The sequence below is a fragment of the Tachyglossus aculeatus genome, chromosome X1, assembly GCF_015852505.1.
Source record: "Tachyglossus aculeatus isolate mTacAcu1 chromosome X1, mTacAcu1.pri, whole genome shotgun sequence".
In the NCBI taxonomy this organism is placed as follows: Eukaryota; Metazoa; Chordata; class Mammalia; order Monotremata; family Tachyglossidae; genus Tachyglossus; species Tachyglossus aculeatus.
This window is the reverse complement of record NC_052101.1, coordinates 44,487,107-44,502,248: the sequence shown is the minus strand read 5'-3', so window position 1 is coordinate 44,502,248 and position 15,142 is coordinate 44,487,107. Positions and strand designations below refer to the sequence as shown.

The 15,142-nt window shown below is 47.2% G+C and overlaps 1 protein-coding gene across 1 annotated transcript in view; it reads left to right on the top strand.

The window, feature by feature from the left end:
* The window catches only part of NDFIP1 (Nedd4 family interacting protein 1), a 53,590-nt gene that overhangs the window by 22,520 nt on the left and 15,928 nt on the right, over positions 1–15,142 (top strand). Inside the window, exons 2-4 of the mRNA XM_038772787.1 lie at positions 6,831–6,918; positions 9,155–9,285; positions 12,011–12,098. Coding sequence (XP_038628715.1) covers positions 6,831–6,918; positions 9,155–9,285; positions 12,011–12,098 — 307 coding nt within the window. The remainder of the gene's footprint in view (positions 1–6,830; positions 6,919–9,154; positions 9,286–12,010; positions 12,099–15,142) is intronic.

Sequence of the window (15,142 nt, the reverse complement as noted above, 5' to 3'; positions counted from 1 at the left end):
GCGGAGCAGGGATTAGAACCCAGTTCCTTCTGACTCCCAGGCCTGTGCTTTATCCATTAGATCATGCTGATTCTCTTGTGCTGCTCAGGAGGCAACAGTGGAAACTCTAGACTGTAAGCTCGTTATGGGCAGGGAACATGTCTGCTAATTCTGTTGTATTCTATTCTCCCAAGCTCTTAGTAAAATGCTAAAAAATACGATTGAATGAATCTGTAGGATTTAAGAAGAGAGGGAGATCCACTCCAGAGGTGGGATGTGGGCTAGGGGTCAGCAGTGAGATTCAGGCACAGTGAGAAGGTTAGCATTAGAGGAGCGAAGTTTGAGGGCTGGGTGGTGGTAGGAGAGTAGCAAAGTGAGGTAGAAGGGGGACAAGATGATTGAAAGCAGAGAAGCAGCGTGGCTTAGTGGAAAGAGCCCGGGCTTGGGAGTCAGAGGTCATGGGTTCTAATCCCAGCCCCGACATTTGTCTGCTGTGTGATTTTGGGCAAGTCATTTCACTTCTCTATGCCTCAGTTGCCTCATCTTTAAAATGGGGATGAAGACTGTGAGCCCAAAGTGGGACAACCTAGTAACCTTGTATCTATCCCAGCACTTAGAACAATGCTTGGCACATAGCACTTAACAAATACCATCATTATTATTATCATTATTACCAATGGTCAGGAGTTTTTGTTTGATGTGGAGGTGGTTGGGCAACCACTGGAGGTTTTGAGGAGTGGGGTGACATGTCCTGAATGTTTTTGTAGAAAAGTGATGTGTGGGCAGCAGAGTGAAGTATGGACTGGAGTGGGGAGAGACAGGAGGCTGGTTGGTCAGCAAGGAGGCTGATGCAGTAATCCAGGCAGGATAGGATGAGCAATTGTATTAACTTGGTAGCAGTTTGGATGGAGAGGAAAGGGCGGTTTTTAGCGATGTTGTGAAGGTGAGAAGACAGGATTTAGTGGTGGATTGATGGTCCACTCTCTTCCTCTTCCTCCCCGTCAATCTTCCCGCTCCACTTTCCTTCCCTGGCACTTTTTCTAGCACACTGTGACCAGAGGCTGCATGCCCAGGGCCATGAAGGAGGATGGTGGCAGAACTGTTTAGACTGTATCCTTGGGGCCAGTCTTAGGACAATGTGAATCGTTGTAGGACCTTGAAGTAAATCGGCCATTTATTGGCTTTGTAGTATAAAGATCTTCTATCGCCATAGGAAAATATCTATCAAGCGTAATTTACTTAAAAACTGCCCCAAAAGTATCACATTTCCAGAAAATGGATTTTTAGAACTGTAACGTACTGGTTATGAGAGAGAAACTTATAAGGGTGTTCAAATTTTGTACCAAAATTCCTTAACTGGTATTTTATTTAAGAGGAAAAAACAGCTCTAGCTATCAATAGTAATAATGATGATGACAGTGATTAAGCATTTACTAAGTGCCAAGCCCTGGGATAGATACAAGATAGAAGGGTCACAATCTCCGTGTCATGCAGGCCTCATAGTCTAAGAAATAGGGAGAGCATGTAGCGAATTATCAAGCAAACTTTTGTGGGAGAAGCAGAATTTAATATTGGTCTTGAATATTTGCAGTTTAGAGAATTAGCCTTTGCTGGAGTAGTATGTTCTACACAAACATCTACAATGCAGACACACTGACTTTGATCCTGACTGTGCTTCTCTAACTGCTGGTGGCTGCATTTCTGAACACCATGTCTGAAGCAATGTGGCCTAGTGGAGAGAGCATTGGCCTGGGAGTCAGAGGATCTGGGTTCTAATTCTGGCTCCACCAATTGTCCGCTGTGTGACCTTGGGCAAGTCACTTAACTCTTCCGGACTTTAGTTACTTTATTTGTAAAAGGGGGATTAAGACTGTGAGCCCAGTGTGAGGCATGGACTGGATCCAACCTGTTTTTCTTTGTATTTACCCCAGCACTTAATACAGTACCCGGCACACTGTAACTGCTTAACAAATACTATTAAAAAAAAATCCAAAGTAAAATGACTTTTTCTCCATCATTCCTCAGTAGTCATGGTCTCCTGGGGCCTTCTAAATAATTGCGATGGGAAATGGCTTCATTATGTGTAGAGTGTATACTGAGAGATCTGGCTTGTAAATGAAAATTCAGGGGCATTTTCAAGTAACTGCCTACGAAGTCAGTCCTCAGGATTAAAAATGGAAAATAACTCTTGAGAGCTCTGGTATTCATCCCAAGCCTCGCTTCAGTCAACATCAGTAGCCACTTAGGTGACAATATTTAGACAATTCTAATGTTGTAAGAATTTCCAGGGCCATCCGTGAAATTTCCGTTTTGAGTCCTGTCTGAGCGGTGCTGCCATGTTAGGCAGTTGCTTACTGCTCTCCTGAAGCTCTTGTTTTAGAGGTGAGCGTAAGCACCTGCAGTAAACATCTTTGACCTTCTTGTCCCTTTTTTTGTTTCCACCAAAATGTCAGCCTGTGCTTCCATGCCATAGTTATTTTGAAACCTTTTATTGCCTCCATTTTGTTTTTAGATGACTAGTTTATCAAGGTTCTGTTTGTAGTGGCATTTAAATATACCACTGGGGAAAAGAAAATTGACACTGCCAAGCTCAGGAGGGAAAGTCCCAAGAGCCTAGGGAGGTGGGAGCTCCTGTACCTTCCTTCTGCCTGTCAAAAAAAAGAAAGGTAAGCCAGGTGGTCTTCCTCCCTAGATGGCCTTCATGGGAGTGTAGTAGACACCCAGCTTTGCGATGTCACCGGACGTAGAGAAGCAGCATGGCCTAGTGGATACAGCATAGGCCTGGGAGTTAGAAGGACCTGGGTTCTAATCCCAGCTCTGCCACTTGTCTGCTGTGTGACCTTGGGCAAGTCATTTCATTTCCTCTGTTCCTCAGTTACCTCCTCTGTAAAATGGGGATTTTGCCTGGCATGTAGTAAGTGCTTAACAAGTATCATAAAAAAAAGGTCAGGCATGCAACGTATTGTAATGACATAATATGATTCACTTTGTGGAAACCCACTGATACCTAGAGAGCTTTCTTGGTGGTGTGGAGGGGGCTCCCATCCTCGCCCTCACTCCTGAGCCACGGTATCCCCCTCCCAGGCCCCTGTAAATTTAGGCGGACAGCAATGATGGCTGCTGAAAATTTTTTTTAAAAATACTGGTCACAAAAGTATCCAGTTCTGAATCTGTACCGGACAGGGCACAGACCAGCAGAAAACCAGACTGACCGGTATCAAACCGGAAGAATAGTCAGCCTATCCACTGATCCAGCTCTTTTCTCCTCCATTGATGCAATAAAGAGTATTTCCTAACTGGAGGCATTCAGTTCTCTACAGGGTCACTTATCAGCTTAGGTGCTGGAGCCTTGAGGATAATAGCAGGGTGGCCCATCTGTGCTTGTCTCAGGGCCCTCAGCCCTGAGCAGAACTGCTGGTGGCAAGCTGGTTCCCGGCTGGGGCGATTGGGAAGTTTCCTCTGTCCGGCCCTGGTGGATCTTAGTCCCATGGGACTGGGTTGAAATAGCTACAAATCAGATCTCGCTGAGTGGATTTTGGCAGCTCCCTGAAGCCTAGGCTCTCCATCTGTTTTGGCTGCGGAGTGCAGGTGAGGTTGAGGGGGAAGCTCTCTGGTGCTGTGTCTGGGTAGGGCATAGGCTCAGAAGAGAGCCTTGGCTGAGCTGGAAGGCCCCAGGGCCCGTGCCTGGTAGGCCCTGCTGTGGGGCAGTTGGGCAGCAGTTTCCTGGGTTTGCTGAAACTAAGCTCTCAATAGCCCAGGGTAATCATTAAGAATTGTGTTGTTTGTTAAGAGCATACTATGTGCTGTACTAAGTGTGGGGGTGGATACCAGCAACAAATCAGGCTGGACACAATCCCTGTCCTTTAAGGGGCTCACATTCTTAATCCCGGTTTTACAAATGAGACAGTTGAGGCCCAGAGAAGTGAAATGACTGGCCCAAGGTCACACAGCAGGTAAGTGGCGGTTGAGATTAGCACCCATAGCCTTCTGACTCCCAGGCTTGTGCTCTATCCACTATGCTGTGCTGCTTCCCAAAGTAGCTAGCCGTTTACCCACGCCACTGTGGTCCCTGAAAGACCACCCGAGAAGCCACTCTGATTAGGCCCGGGCTCGTTTCCGTCCAGAGGCTGTGATCCAGGGCCAGGGTGGTGGCCTGTGCTGGCTGAAGTGTGGTAGTGGGCAGTCTTCACCCTGAGTACGCCTTAGCAGGATAGGGAAGGAAAAGGGCATTGTAGAGCTCAGGCCCAAGGCTTCCAAGCAGAGGGCAGGGAGGTCGGCAAGGCCCCGAGGCTCTGGTCTCGCCTGGACCCTCCCACCTGAGCCAGGCCTGGACCTGCACTGGGCCCAAGGTGAAGTTGCTGTTGATCTCACAAAAAAAGGGAGGATTAGGGAAATGGTTCTAAGGCCTTGAGGTAAGTGGGTGACTACAACCCATTATTCCTTGCCGCCCGAAAAGACTGGCACTGTTATTATGACTGGCATCCTCTTCAATGCCATCATCATCAAAACACTCCTTCAGCTGAAATGTTGTAGCGGTACAGTTCCAAGGTGGGAGATTTGGAGGTTCAGGAGCCTGGGTGGGGAGGGGTGAGTAAAGGTTTTTCTTTTGGAAATGGGTGTTTCCCGGCTCTGGCAACCTCCTGCTTTTGTTCTGCTAGTCAGTAAAAAAAAGCAAGGGGTTTTCTGAAGAGGTTGGCATCTCTCTTCTGAAAAGAAATCTTTCCATTGTGGAGGTGTGAGATGATTAAATTTCACTTTCTAGAGGTTGCTAGGAGACAGGCAGCCTATCTCACTGCTAGACCAAGGTATGAAAACAAGACTTCTTTATTCTATGGTCATGTTTGCTTCTTAGAAGAATTTCCCCGCTGCCTCCTCAGTGCTTGAACGATGCAGAAGCGACTGATGTTTACTCTGATCAAAGCTGGAAAATATATGCAATTAAGTTTGGAAGTGTCTAATAAGATGGAACAAACGGGTTTATTGCTTGTTTCCACACCCGAAGGCAGCATTTCAGAACTCCCCTCCTCCCCCCACCCCGCCTTAAATAAACCTATGACCTCCACGACCTTGGGCTGGCACCTGAGAGATAATTAAGATGGACAGTAGAGGGAAGCTAAAAAGGCTAAAACCTGGCAGTGCCATGCTGGGAGGGAAACCGAGGCTTCCAAAGGATAAGCTCTCTACTTCTCAGAAGCTGTTGTTCTTTTATTTTTTAATAATGGTATTTTATTAAGCACTTACCAGGTGCCAGACACTGTTCTAAGCTCTGGGGAGGATACAAGAAAATTAGGTTGGACACAGTCCCTTTCCCATGTGGGACTCACAGTCTTAATCCCCATTTTACAGATGTGGTAACCGAGCCACGGAGAAGGTAAGTGACTTGCCCAGGGTCACACAGCAGACAAGGGGTGGATCTGAACCCCAGGCCTGGGCTCTTTGCACTAGGCCATGCTGCTTCCTTGTTGTTACTGAAAATCAGTAACTAAGTATTTAGAGGAAGCAGCATGGCCTAGCAAAAGAGCATGGGCCTGGGAGTCCAAGAACCTGGATCCTAAACTTGGCTCTGCCACTAACCTGCTGTGTAGCATTGAGCAAGACTTACCTGTGCCTCAGTTTCCTCCTCTGCAAAATGGAGATTCAATACATGTTCTCCCCCCTACTTAGACTGTGAGCCCCTTGTGGGACCTGATTATATTGTATCTGCCCCAATGTTTGGCATCTAGTAAGCACTTAGCAAATACTAGTATCATTATTATAATTATTGCTAGTAGTAGGAGTATTAGCATTATTATTGCTATGATTACAGTGCTCTGCACAGAGTGAGCTCTTAATAAATACCATTGATTAATTGGGACTATCTTAATTTTTGGTTTATAGGAGGAATATTGGCAGGCTGATGATTTTGTCCAAATCTGCCTCCAATATGGGAATTTTTCATCAACATTTGGAATCAGAAGCTTAACCTTGTAATTAGATTCTTTATTTACATCTAATTATGCTCTTTAGCAGGTGCCAAACACTGTGCTAAACTTTGGAGTAGATATAAGATTGGTAGGCTGGACACAATCTCTGTCCCTAAGATGGAGACAGAGGAAGCAGGTATTTTACCCCCATCTTACAGATGAGCAGACAGGGTCTGCAAGGTTAACGGATTTGCCTCTGGTCACAGACCTGATAATAGAACCCAGGTTTCCCAACTCCCAAACTTGCAGTCTCTCCACGAGGTCGTCCTGTCTCCCTGTCTGGTTTTGAAAGGCCTCGAACGGAAGGGAGAGAAGGTGGTTGTTAGTCGTTTACCCTGATCGATTAGCTGATTCCTAGTGACCCCTCTAGACTGTAAACTCATTGTGGGAGGGGAATGTGTCTGTCAGAATGTTTTGTGGTACTCTTCCAAGCGCTTAGTACAGTGCCCTGCACACAGTAAGCACTCAATAAATATGAACAATGGATTGACCTTGTTTCAGGCTCTCTTGGGCCCTCCACTATATTGGATTGTGACAGTGCTGTTTGGCAGGGATGTGGGTGTTCAGCAATGATCTCATCCTGGGTTTAAAAACAAAGACTCAGCTGAGGTTGGGAGAAAAGGAGGAGAAAAAGCATTGCAGGTCAGGGAACTAATCGAAGACTCGACTGTGGTGAGATATTTAGACAAATTCCCAGGTTATTTATCAGTATGGACCTGGAACCTGCTTGGGAAAAGCTCAGTTCCCTTGGCGAGGCTGTGGGGAAAGTGACTGCAGAAGGAGAATAACTGCTGGTTTGTCGCATGTATGCTAGCCAACTCCCTCAGTGAGAGCTGGCCCAGTTTGGCATGAATTGAGTCGAGATTACCAAATTTCCATTTCTTGTAGTTGCAGAACGAGGAGGAATCTGGCGAGGCGGAACAAGCGGTCAATGATGCGCCTCCACCATACAGCAGCATCTCGGCAGAGAGCGCTGGTAAAGAACCAGGAGGAGCTGCGGGGACTCGGTGGGGTGGGGAAGGGGGAGATGGGACAGTGGGGAGGTGGAGGTCTGCAGCCCTGTCTTGGTTGGGAGATCTTTGGCTATTGATTGGATATGTGTGAGTGATTTCTGTAGCCTTTTTCACAGCGGTTTTGGTCCAAGGGGTGGGGAAGCGCACAGTTCACGAATTGGAGTTGCAGTGACCCTGTTTTGGTTCAGCTTGAGCACGGTTCTCAAATTCTGTTCCCTGGGGGACTTGAGTGAATAATCCAAGGCAGAAATCCTAGAGCTTCGGAGCTGTGGCGTCCTCTTTGTGAGGTGGCTGCCCTGTATTGCTGGTTATCGTATTTTAGGCAGTTTCTGCACTTTCCACCAAGGCTCCTTTTTCCTTTGGGCATTTTTTAATAGTATTTGTTAGTCCATCGCAGTTATTGAGTGCTTACTATATGTAGAGCATTCTACTGAGCGTGAGCCAGACACTGTTCTAAGCTCTGGGGTAGAGCATGGCCGAGTGCATTGAGAACAGGCCTGGGAGTCAGAAGGACCTGGATCCTAATCCTGGTTCTGTCACTTGTCTGCTCTGTGACTTTGGGCAAGTCACTTCACTTCTCTTGGCTTGTTACCTCATCTGTAAAATGGGGATTAAAACTGTGCACCCTATGTGGGACAGAGACTGTGCCCAACCTGATTAGCCTGTATCTCCCCAGCACTTAGAAAAGCATTTTACACATAGTAAGCACTTGACAAATACCATCATCATCATTTTTTTTAACACGGGTATTTGTTAAGCACCAACTATGGCCCAAGCATTGACCTAATCACTGGGATAGATACAAGATACTCAAGGTGGATACAGTCCCTGCCCCACCTGGGGTTCACAGTTTAAGAGGAAGGGAGTAGGATTTAATCTCCATGTTACAGACAAGGAAGCTGGGGCATAGAGTAGTTTAGTGACTTATCCTAGGCTATAGCTAGGAACAACAGTTACTATCACAACATAATGCAGCGGATATCAAAAAAAAAAAGGAATACAAGAGGAAGTGGGAAAAGGACATCACATGCTCAAGTGGGAAAGGAGATGGCAATAAGTGGCCTGTTCCACAGAGAGGCCACTTCCTTTCCAAAGAGCAGAAATCCCAATTTGCACAAATAGAACATAAAGCCTTTTTATGGTATTTCTTAAGCGCTTACTACATGCCAGGCACTGTGCTAAGCACTGGGGTAGGTAATCAGGTTGGGCACAATTCATGTTCCAGGTGGGGCTCACAGTATTCTTCCCCATTTTGCAGACATGGAAACTGGGGCCCAGGGAATTTAAGTGACTTGTCCAAGGTCACACAGCAGGCAAATGACAGAGCCAGTATTAGAAAGCAGGCCCCTGCTCTTTTCACTAGGCCATGCTGCTTCACACTTTTCTGCTCTGTGACCTTGGGCAAGTCACTTCACTTTTCCATGCCTCAGTTACCCCATCTGTAAATCAGGAATGAATACTGTGAGCCCCACCTGGGACATGGACTGTGTTCAACCTGATAAACTTCTATCTACCCCAGCACTTAGTACAGTGCCTGGTACATAGTAAGTGCTTAACAAATGCCATTTTTTAAAAAAGCTTTATGTTAGTGCAAATTGGGATTTCTGCTCTCTGGAAAGGAAGTGGCCTCTCTGAGGAACAGGCCATCTATTGTCTCCTTTCCCACATGAGCACGTGATGTCCTTTTCCCACTTCCTCTTGTAGTGCTTATTTTGGGATTTGCCGCATTATGTTGTGGTAGTAATCATTCTTCCTAGCTTCGGCCTAGTTTAATTCTAGTACAGTAAAGCAACCCAGGTGTTGATGGCCTGCAGGAGTTAGGAGCTGCTGGCCTGTCCGGCACCCAGAGGTGGAAGAGCTGCAGTGGTGGGGGGGCAGTGCTGACTGAGAGAATAGCGAGGGGTTGGGCAAAACCCCCTCCTCCCTGAGACTCCCCCGGCCAGTACTGACTCTTTCTGGCCACCACTCCCCGGGAGGCTAACATCCTTCCCCATCTCCACTCTGTGCCTCCCCTCGACCAATGAGATTCCATTTCGACTTAGACCCGGTTACCTCTTTGACTAGATATTAGCGCAGGTATTTCACTCCCAGGATCCTTTGGACCTCTCACTGGTGGGCAGGGGACAGTTTCTGCCAAAAGCATTCCAACCTTGGGTCAGCATGGTGAATTGCTTTTTTTCTTTTTCACTTTCTGTGCAGCTTATTTCGACTACAAAGATGAGTCGGGGTTTCCAAAGCCCCCTTCCTATAACGTGGCCACAACCCTGCCTACTTACGACGAGGCTGAAAGAACTAAAGTCGAAGCCACCATCCCCTTGGTTCCAGGAAGGGTGAGTATCCTTCGTTTTCGGCCAGTCTGGGTCCTCAAGAGGTACTGGGTGGGGCTTATCTGCTTCTGCTGGTTGAGATTTTGGCGGCCAGGATTGCCCCGGTCCCCTGAAAGTTCAGTTCATGTTCAGGCAGGGCCGTTGAGGAGCCTCATGTCTCCGGTCTGGGGCTTCAGTAAGGAAAATAGTCCAGGTTGGAGGAAATGTGGAGATGAAATGACTTGACCAGCCTGTTCCCTACCTTCTCCATTCAACGGCACCATCTTCCTCAGCTCTTCTTTCGATTTGTTCAATCGAATTTATTGAGTGCTTACTGTGTGCAAAGCACTATACTAAGTGCTTGGGAGAGTACAATGAAACAACAAACAGACACATTCCTAATCACAATGAACTCTTGGAGTGGGTAGGACTCTTCAGAGGGATCTCTTCGGGTTTGCAAGAGGAAAACCTCCTGCCTAGGTGAAAAAGGTCCCCCCTTTCACTCAAGGTCCCCCCTTTCACTCGCCGCTTAGTAGCGGCTTGGTAGCCTGATTCCAGTGCCATTAACAGCAGCAGGGGAGACAAGTAGCACAGCCTATTCCAATTTACCCTGAGTGGCTGGGAAAGATGGGACTTCTGCCTGGGGAGGGAAGGGGAGAGACCACCTCCATGACCCATGACCACACACAACGTTCAGCTGTAGGGAAAGATCTCTGCTCTGCTAGGTCAAACCCGACTCCGGGGGGCAGCCCTTCCCTGAGACCTCCAGGCCAGTGGCGAGCTGGGGCCCAGGGAAGCCTGGAGCGCTGGAGTAGGCTCAGACTGGAGATTGGTGGGCCTCTGTTTTTTCGGTCCGGCTCGTTCATTGATTAAAATTCTCAGGGGAAGCTTGCCCTGTGAAGATTCAGGTCAAGATGACTTTTTTTTTTTCCTGATTCCCCACAAAACATGCCAGCCTCATGCATCAAGTGTTTTGTAGTGTCCAGTAGACAGATCTGTAGATAGACCTAATCATGTACACCCATGCCTGAGGAGTAGCAGACAGTGTAATAATAAAACCTTGGATTTTCTAACATTTTCATTTTCCAAAGCACTTTCTCATAGGTGATCTCATTTCTCCTCACAAAAGCCCTGGAAAGAGGGAAAATGGAGCAGGTTGGGGGCGGGGGGTGGCCGTCCTCCATTATTCTGTTGAGGAAACCGAGCCCCTTTTCTTGATATTTTTCTCTTTTTTTTGACTTGGGGCAGCAGCATAGCTGAGGGTAGAGTCAAGGACAGCCCTAGGCTCCCGGGAGAGGGCTGTCTGTTCACGAGTCTGGGCTCCCCATTGTGGATGAGGGCAAGCTCTCTGTCAATCATATTAAGTGTTTATTGTGGACTGAGCGCTTGGGAGAGTACAGTAAACAGACATTCCTTGCCCATTGTCAGAGAGGGGAGAGGTTGGTCTGGGAGTGAAGGACTATTCCAAGTCCACACAAAGGGCCTGAGTCCTTGTTGACAGTTAAAGGGAGAAGTTATGTGAGAAGCAGCATGGCCTAGTGGCAAGAGCGTGGGCTTGGAAGTCAGAGGATGTGGGTTCTAATCCCGGCTCTGCACTCATCTGCTCTGTGACCTTGGGCAAGTCACTTCACTTCTCTGGGCCTCAGTTACCTCATCTGTAAAATGGGGATTAAGACTGTGAGCCCCACGTGGGACAACGCATTATCTTGTATCTACCCCAGCACGCAGAACAGTACTTGTCACATAGTAAGCGCTTAACAAATATCATAATTATTAGTTATTATTATTACAAGCCCAGGCGTGATCATGGTTTCAGCCTGGTACTGGATCTCTCTAGACTGTAAACTCGTTGGGGCCAGGGATCATGTCTGTTTATTGTTGTATTGAACTCTTCCAAGCTCTTAGTGTAGTGCTCTGCACACAGTAAGCACTCAATAAGTACGATTGAATGAATGAATGAATCTCAGCTGCATTCTAGCATGTCATCTGGGTGCTCCTAGAACCCTGTGTGGAAGAAAAGTCACCTTGTCCAACTCAACCCACGCCTGGTTGCTGAGTCTCCCTCTAGGTCCAGACTGAAGCCCCTTTGGTCGGAACACATTCCCAAATCCCAACGTCATGTTCTAGTCCAAATGCGGAGTGTCAGACCAGGCTGACAGTACTCTTCCTGGGTCACTTATTCACCTCAATTTTTATATTTTTAAATGCCGCCCCCCCCCCCGCCCCCAATTCTAAAATGTTTGTGGGAACTGAATCCATTTTTTCTTAGCTACAACCTGTTCGAGAGGAAGGACCTCCCTGATTTTTCACCTCTTGGTACCACTGTAGAAGCCCTTTAGCAAGGTTCAGAAATGATGGGAACTTTTCTCGTAAGAACTGTTAGGTGAGCCAGGGAGGGGCATATCAAGGATTCTGGATTTCTTATATCTAGACCAGAAAGAACTTGTTTCACTTAAAGGCAGTCAGTAAGTAGTATTTATTGAATGCTTACTTGGCGTAGAGCACTGTACTAAGTGCTTGGGAGAGTAAATAGAAGTGCAACGGACAGCCCCACTGGGAAAAAAGTAGGGCCAAAACCAGCAAGGTTGCCAGTGACTACCTCAGCCTGGTAACTGCAGTGCTTTTGGGTCCCACATCAGCCTGTCTTGAGTTCAGGCGTGGCTTTCGTGCTGTTCATCTTCGAGATGTCTCTGTTTTCCCTAGGAGACATTCAATAGGGATTACCATAGTCTTTCTCTTTTTGCCTTAGGATGATGACTTTGTGGCCCGAGATGATTTTGATGATGCTGACCAGCTGCGGATAGGAAACGATGGGATTTTCATGTTAACTTTTTTCAGTAAGTACATTCTGGAATCCTAGGCCCTTGTTCCAAGCCACCCAGTCCACAGTTTTAGAAGACTGGGTTGTAGGGAAGCAGCGTGGCCTAGTGGATAGAGCACAGGCTTGGGAGTCAGAAGGAACCGGGTTCTAATCCTGGCCACACCACTTGTCTGCTGTGTGACCTTTGGCAAGCTACTTCACTTCTCTGTTGCCTGAGTTACCTCAGCTGTAAATTGGAGATTGAGTCTGAGCTCCATGTGGGGCATGGACTGTTTCTCACCTGATTAACTTGCATCTACCCCAGCGCTTAGTGCAGTGCCTGGCACATAGTAAGTGCTGAACAAATACATTTTTTTTTTTAAATAGAAGGCTTTTGGAGATATCTGTAGGGTACCTGTTTTATGAGGTGTTCAGAACACAAGTGTCATATAATCATTTTTCTCTTCATTCTCTCTCACTTCCTCTTCCTTATATATATGATGTCAGTATTTGTGGTGGGTGTTGAAGTTTGGTTGTGCTTCACATTCCCTGCGTGTGTTTGGTCACGCATGTGCTCCCTCAACTTTGCTTACAACTGACTGGCCTCTAGAGAGGAACTCTAAGCCTTTCCCCCTCTTGGCTTGTTTTACTAGAAGATCCTGGCCAATCTGGTACTTTTTCTCCCTTGGTTTCTTAATTAGTTTACTGATCTCTGCAGTGGTTCAAGACTTTTCTTGATCCAGAAAAAAAAAGCAACCTGTTTTACCTGCTTTTTTACTTGCTTTTTTTAGTTAGAAAATCCTGTAAACTAGAGGTTGGGAAATGCTGAGGTAATAATAATTATGGTATTTATTAAACACCTCCTATGTGTCAAGCACTGTATTGGGATAGATACAAGATAACCAGGGTGGACACAGTCTGTATCCCATTTGGGGTTGACTGTCTATTTAGGAGGGAGCAGGATTTAATCCCAATTTTACAGATGAGGACCCTAAGGCCCAGAGAAATTACACGTCTTGCCAAAGGTCACACACAGACAAGTGATGAAGTCAGAATTAGAATCCAGGGCTTCTGATTCCCAGGCCGGTGGTCTTGCCACTAGGCCACACTGTGGCTACCAACTTTATTGTATCGTACTCTCTCAAGCACTTAATACAGTAAATTCTCAATAAATAGCACTGATTGATTGATAAGGGCATAGTTGGGGAAGAACCATTGAGGTGGTAGATGGGGGTGGTAAATGGGGTGAGGGAAGATTAACCTGGAAAGAGGATAATCAATCAGGGTAGACCTCCTGGAGGAAATGTAATTTCAGAAGGGCTTTGAAGTTGGGGAAGAGCTGGAGTCTGCCATATATGAAAGGGGAGGGCAGTCTAGCCAGAAGAAGGTGACAGGCTAGAGGTCAGAGGTTGGAAGAGGCAGGAGCGAGGAATAAAGAGTGCAAACTAGGGTGGAGCAGATGCATAAGTAGTGGGGAGAGAACTGGAAATCTGTCTTGAGTTTCTGCTTGAATTAGAGAAAAAATATTGAAGATTTTTGAGGAGTGGGGAGGCAGGTGCCAAACAGGTGCCAAATTTAAAGGAAAATTATCCAGGCCTGCTGAGTGAGGTATGGACTAGAGAGGGGAGAAACTGGAGAAGCAGCGTGACCTAATGGAAAGAACACGGATCTGGGAGTCAGAGGACATGGGTTCTAAACCTAACTCTGTCAGCGGCCTGCTGTGGGACGTTAGGCAAGTCTCTTAACTTATCTCGCATCTCCTCCTGCCTTCAGGACATCTCCATCTGGATGTCTGCCGCCACCTAAAGCTCAACATGTCGAAGACTGAACTCCTTGTCTTCCCTCCCAAACCTTGCCCTCTCCCTGACTTTCCCATCTCTGTTGACGGCACTACCATCCTTCCCGTCTCACAAGCCCGCAACCTTGGTGTCATCCTCGACTCCGCTCTCTCATTCACTCCTCACATCCAAGCTGTCACCAAAACCTGCCGGTCTCAGCTCCGCAACATTGCCAAGATCCTCCCTTTCCTCTCCATCCATACCGCTACCCTGCTCATTCAAGCTCTCATCCTATCCCGTCTGGACTACTGCATCAGCCTTCTCTCTGATCTCCCATCCTCGTGTCTGTCCCCACTTCAATCCATACTTCGTGCTGCTGCCCGGATTATCTTTGTCCAGAAACACTCTGGGCATATTACTCCCCTCCTCAAAAATCTCCAGTGGCTGCCAATCAATCTGCGCATCAGGCAGAAACTCCTAACCCTGGGCTTCAAGGCTCTCCATCACCTCTCCCCCTCCTACCTCACCTCCCTTCTCTCCTTCTACAGCCCAGCCCACACCCTCCGCTCCTCCGCCGCTAATCTCCTCACCGTACCTCATTCTCGCCTGTCCCGCCATCGACCCCTGGTCCACGTCATCCCCCGGGCCTGGAATGCCCTCCCTCTGCCCATCCGCCAAGCTAGCTCTCTTCCTCCCTTCAAGGCCCTACTGAGAGCTCACCTCCTCCAGGAGGCCTTCCCAGACTGAGCCCCTTCCTTCCTCTCCCCCTCGTCCCCCTCTCTCTCCCCCCCCATCTTACCTCCTTCCCTTCCCCACAGCACCTATATATATGTATATATGTTTGTACATATTTATTACTCTATTTATTTATTTTACTTGTACATATCTATTCTATTTATTTTATTTTGTTAGTATGTTTGGTTTTGTTCTCTGTCTCCCCTTTTTAGACTGTGAGCCCACTGTTGGGTAGGGACTGTCTCTATATGTTGCCAATTTGTACTACCCAAGCGCTTAGTACAGTGCTCTGCACATAGTAAGTGCTCAATAAATACGATTGATGATGATGATGATCTGTGCCTCAGCTTCCTCACCTGTAAAATGGGGGATTCAGTAACTGTTCTCTCTCCCACTTAGACTGTGAGCTCCATGTGGGACAGGAATGACATTATCTGATCCGATTATCTTGTTTCCACTCCAGGGCTTAGTACAGTTCTTTGCCCATAGTAAGTGTCTAACAAATATCACATTAAGTGCTTACTTTCTGTCAAACACTGTTCAAAGTGCTGGGGTGGGTACAAGTTAA